The 4,514-nt window shown below is 44.8% G+C and overlaps 1 protein-coding gene across 1 annotated transcript; it reads right to left on the bottom strand.

The window, feature by feature from the left end:
* Positions 1–1,506: 1,506 nt before the first annotated feature.
* Positions 1,507–4,260, bottom strand: LOC134472831 (phospholipase A2, membrane associated-like). The gene is made up of 5 exons (XM_063235212.1): positions 4,154–4,260; positions 3,317–3,366; positions 3,014–3,158; positions 2,639–2,751; positions 1,507–1,837 (listed from the first exon to the last, which is right to left on the bottom strand). Exons 1-5 carry the CDS (start codon positions 4,243–4,245, stop codon positions 1,695–1,697), a joined length of 543 nt encoding a protein of 180 aa, XP_063091282.1. The 5' UTR covers positions 4,246–4,260; the 3' UTR covers positions 1,507–1,694.
* Between the last annotated feature and the right edge of the window lie 254 nt (positions 4,261–4,514).

A 4,514-nucleotide genomic window follows, 5' to 3' on the forward strand; every position in this document is an offset into this window, starting at 1 on the left:
AAAAGCTTTTGATAAGGTCCAACATACATTTATGATAGGAACCTTACAGAAAAATGGAATAGATGGTCTTTACCTCAATATAACAAAGGCCATCTATGACAAACCAACAGCCAGTATCATACTAGATGGCCAAAAACTTAAGCCCTTTACCTTAAAATCAGGCACAAGACAAGGATGTCCCTTATCACCACTCCTATTTAATATAGTACTGAAAATACTAGCCAGAGCAATTTGACAAGGGAGATAAATAAAAGGAAAAAGATAGGAAAAGAAGAAGTTAAATTACCATTATTTGTGGATGACATGAAACTCTACATAGAAGACCCCCAAAACTCCCTTGAAAGACTTCTAGACATAATAAATAAATTCAGCAATGTAACTGGATACAAAATCAATAACAAAAATCAATAGCATTTCTATACACTAACAACAAAATCACAGAGACAGAAATAAGCGAAGCCACACCCTTCACACTAGCAACTAAAAAAATGAAATACTTAGAAATTATTCTCACGAAGGAAGTGAAACATCTATATAGAGAAAATTATAATACACTGAAAAAGGAAATTGAAGAGGATCTCAGAAAATGGAAAGACATCCCTTCCTTAAGGATAGGAAGAACAAATATTGTGAAAATGGCCATTCTCCCAAAACTCTTATACAGATTCAATGCAATCCCAATAAAAATACCATCAACATATCTTTCTGTTCTGACCTTGCTGTACACTAGCTAAAAGCGCTTCATTACGTTTGTGTTATGCCTATGTTACATGACCAAAGTACCTGTAAAATGCCACCATACTCTTCTGTATGTGCCACTTTTTCTGGGTGAGTAATTGATATGTTAATCAATGCTCACCTCTGTAAAGAATTGTAAATCCCTTGGAACCTGACCTAATTGATATGTTAACCATTACTGCCCTCTGCAAACAACAGATGTTATCTAAAACTGAGTGCTAAAATAAGTTGACAAATGATTGTTAATTCTTGCTAGACTTCTCTGTCCTCTGCAAAGGGAAACAAAGGTTTTCCTCATTCCTTAGCAGATTTCCTGATCCACACCCACAAACCCTTACTTTGTAAACCGTGCTTTCTACAAAAAGTCTAAAAAGTTTTGAGGGAGACACACAGCTTTTGCAAACTCCAACTGCACTGTGTCACTGGGCCCAGCATAAAATAAATCAGTGCTGCTTATTTTAAAAAACACATCTTGCCCCATTTTTGGACTTGAGGTTGGCGGATGGGGGATGGTTTTTGGGCTATAAGAGATCTCCCCCCTTTTTTATATGTATTTTTTAAATAAAAAAGATCAAACTGGTGGCATGAGTGTTATCTCTCTTTAAATGAGAAAACCAAGGTTCAGAGCTGTGGGACAGGTGGGACTGGACCCAAACAGCCAGCGACTAGAGCCTGGACTTTGAATTTGTTCACTGTGTACTGGTTTGTGGTATAGTACATTTTCACATGAAGAGTGACCAAAAGTGAGCACAAACACACAAGCAAACATGCAGTTTACAGATGAGCTGATTTATTCGGGAGACCCCACCTCCAGGTGTAGACACAGAGTGGGACACAGAGTGGACACAGAGGGGAACAGTGGGTGGAGGTGGGAGATTTCAGTTGGGGTAGGGAAGGTAGGTATTGGAGTGGAGGACTCAGAACTGGGTGGCAAGGTGTCCCAGAAGTTGGGCCTCTCAGCAACTGGGGGTGTTTCCCGTGCATAGCAAATTGGGATAGAACTGGTACTTTACACTGTAGCTGTACAGGTTATTTGCAAAACAGGAGGCAGCAGCTTTATCACACTCACACAGCAGTTTCTTACAGGAGGGCTGAATGACTGAAATTAGAAGAAAGCCACCACCAGGTAGCATTTTTAATTCTTATTATTCTGTGGTTTCATGGAGGGAGAAATAAGAGCCCCGTAGGGTCTGTACTCCTCATCTGACACAGTACCTGCTCCAGGATATTGCTGGTCAGGGGGAGCTAGAGTTCTTGCCTGCAGGTCAGGGATGCAGGGCATCATGCACCTTGGCTCTGTCTTGAACTCAAGGGGAACCCCTCTCTTTGAAGCCCTCAGGATACCTGGAAACCCTGTGTGACTTCCTCAGGGTAGCCTCCAGCAGTTAACTGGCCATGCTTATATTGAACAACCCAGAGGGAGTCCTCTGAACTGCACGTCCACTCCTGCCAATGCTTTGCTAAACAGCTCCCTGCTGCTTTCAGACAAAACCTACACACACCTGGCCTGGAAGGCCTGGCCTATCCAGCCTCTTCTTTGTGTCACTTTCCCCCTCTCCAGTGCCCACAATTTCCCTAGTGGGGCAGCATGATCTGTGATCCTGTAGGTCCTCCTCTGGGAACACCCCAACCCTCTGTTCCCTATATCTCTGCACAGCCTCTGGGATTCAGCATAGACACTACCACTTTGATGTGTTAAGAGTCTGCCTTTCGCTTCCTTCCTATTACAGCCTTCCCTACCCAGTGCTCGCAGTTGCTCTACCTCCCACTCAACCATGAGCTTCATGAGACAGGAATAGTGTTCCTTTGTGATTCTATCTCTGGTGCCCAGCCCAGGCCCTGGCACCGTAGGGACTCAGCATCTGGGGAAACATGATGGGGTCACAGGAAACTTTCTTACCATTGCAGGTGATTGAGCTCCTAATTATGGTAACATCATATTGTAGAGTTTTCAAATTAATACATCCACGTCTTTCCAGATGTTTGTAGCAACAGTCATGTATAGCACAGCACCTGGAAGGAGGACATCCTGTTAGGGCTGCCTTCCTACCCCTTTAGGGGTCCTAGTGTCCCATCATCCACTCTTCCCTTACACTGGACAGAGACCCGATGATTTTAGGATGGTCTAGAGCACAGTTTACAACATGCTGGCTGTTTTTCCAGGAAGTACTTGCTGGGGCTTTTTAACCACTGGTGCACCAGTTCTGTCATTGCAGCTCTGAGCCCTGTCAGCACCAGAAATGATCAGAGGGTAGAGAAGGCGGGGTGACCTTACCAATCCGTTCCATCTTTGGGGGTTCCTTTGCCACCTAGGCCACAGAAACAACCATAGCTGCCATAACTTAGAACAGAATCCTTTCCTGTCTTGCTCTTGATCATTTTTGAGAATTGTAGCAAATCTCCATAGACTTGAAGCAAACCTGGAAGGGAATGGGCTGGTGACTGAGTGTGAAGCCCTTGTCTCTTCTGCTGTTCCTCCCACTGAAAGAAGACTGTTCTTGAGAGAAGGAGAAGTGGGCGGCAGGATGCTTCCCACCCTGTGCTCTCCATGTACTCAGGGATCAGAGTCAGCTCTTACCAGAGACCATGACCAATGCCAGCAGCAGGAGGGCCTTCATGCTAAGATCTCTGTGAAGGACAGGTACAAATTCAATGGCCTGAATTTCTTTCCCACATCTGTCAGTGCCTATTCTATTGCCCAACTCCACAACCCAGGAGCTCATATAGGTGCTGTTCCATCCAGGTCGCATCCAGGGAGAGCACCTCTGTCACATACAAGGGCACACGGAGTGACCTCCCACACTACTGGCCCATTATACCACCTCCTGACCCTTCCTAGTTCTGTAGCAGTGCGTCTCAGATATGCAGTCCTCGGATCTTTGGACACCTCACATGATAAAGCCATGAGACCTCCCTTGTCCCTCATCAAATGGAGGATTTTTGAGAGGATGGAAGGAGTTTCATTATCAAATGCTCGTCAGAGGTCTGATGTTTTTGCCCTCCTATCAGGCATTTCTTGCAAGTCCATAGTGTCTGATCCCCAATATATTTCTCTTGAACTAAAGAAACAACCTTTCTTTCCAGGCTGTACCAGCCTCACACCACATGCAAATGAATGCCCTGCTATTCACCCACACACACACACACACACAAACATACTTGCGCATGGATGTTGTGTGGGCAAGGTATTGAACCCCCCACTACTTCACATCTCCTTATGTTCCGCACCCTCACAAATTCACACAGCCCATTTGCACACTCACCATGTCCTGTACACACCATTCGTGTGCAGTGATGCTGGTGCACACATGGACCACACATACACGCATTCAAACACATAACTCAGTTGCTCCCCAAGGCAGCAAATAGGCAGCAATTCTAATGCTCTTGAGTGGGCATTAGCCTGGGTATTTACCTCTCTGAGGTTGCTGGAATTGATCTGCCAAGTGCCTGTCTTATTTTTCCTGTACTCCAGCTACCCTTAAATAGCTGTGTCCTCTGGGACATTAGGGTGGATGGGCATATGGTGAGGCACAGGTGTGGTCCATTGTACTCAAAGATTGGCCCACCCATTGTCATGGGTAATCATCTTTCTTTCAAGATCAGTTGGTAGGCCAGAGATAAGCCTTGTAAAATCCTTTCTAAATTTATTTTTTTCTTAGTTACAGGTTTGTGAAGCCCTGGTGCATCTTGCATGTGATGGGCTGCTGCCAGAATACATTTGAAGTCATTTGGGAGACTTTCCCATGGCTTAGCTCCTGACCAGGTAAATTCGC

Source organism: Cavia porcellus, unplaced genomic scaffold, assembly GCF_034190915.1.
Source record: "Cavia porcellus strain 051 isolate PalLab524CR breed Dunkin Hartley unplaced genomic scaffold, mCavPor4.1 scaffold_25, whole genome shotgun sequence".
Taxonomy (NCBI): domain Eukaryota; kingdom Metazoa; phylum Chordata; class Mammalia; order Rodentia; family Caviidae; genus Cavia; species Cavia porcellus.

What these genes read in the sequence shown, in the direction of transcription:
- LOC134472831 (XM_063235212.1), bottom strand. Translation starts at nt 4,245, where the DNA reads ATGTCCCAGAGGACACAGCTATTTAAGGGTAGCTGGAGTACAGGAAAA. An exon ending in GGCATTGGTCATGGTCTCTG is followed by an intron (nt 3,159 to 3,316) that starts GTAAGAGCTGAC and finishes ATTCCCTTCCAG; the next exon opens with GTTTGCTTCAAGTCTATGGA. An exon ending in CCCAAAGATGGAACGGATTG is followed by an intron (nt 2,752 to 3,013) that starts GTAAGGTCACCC and finishes TCCTCCTTCCAG; the next exon opens with GTGCTGTGCTATACATGACT.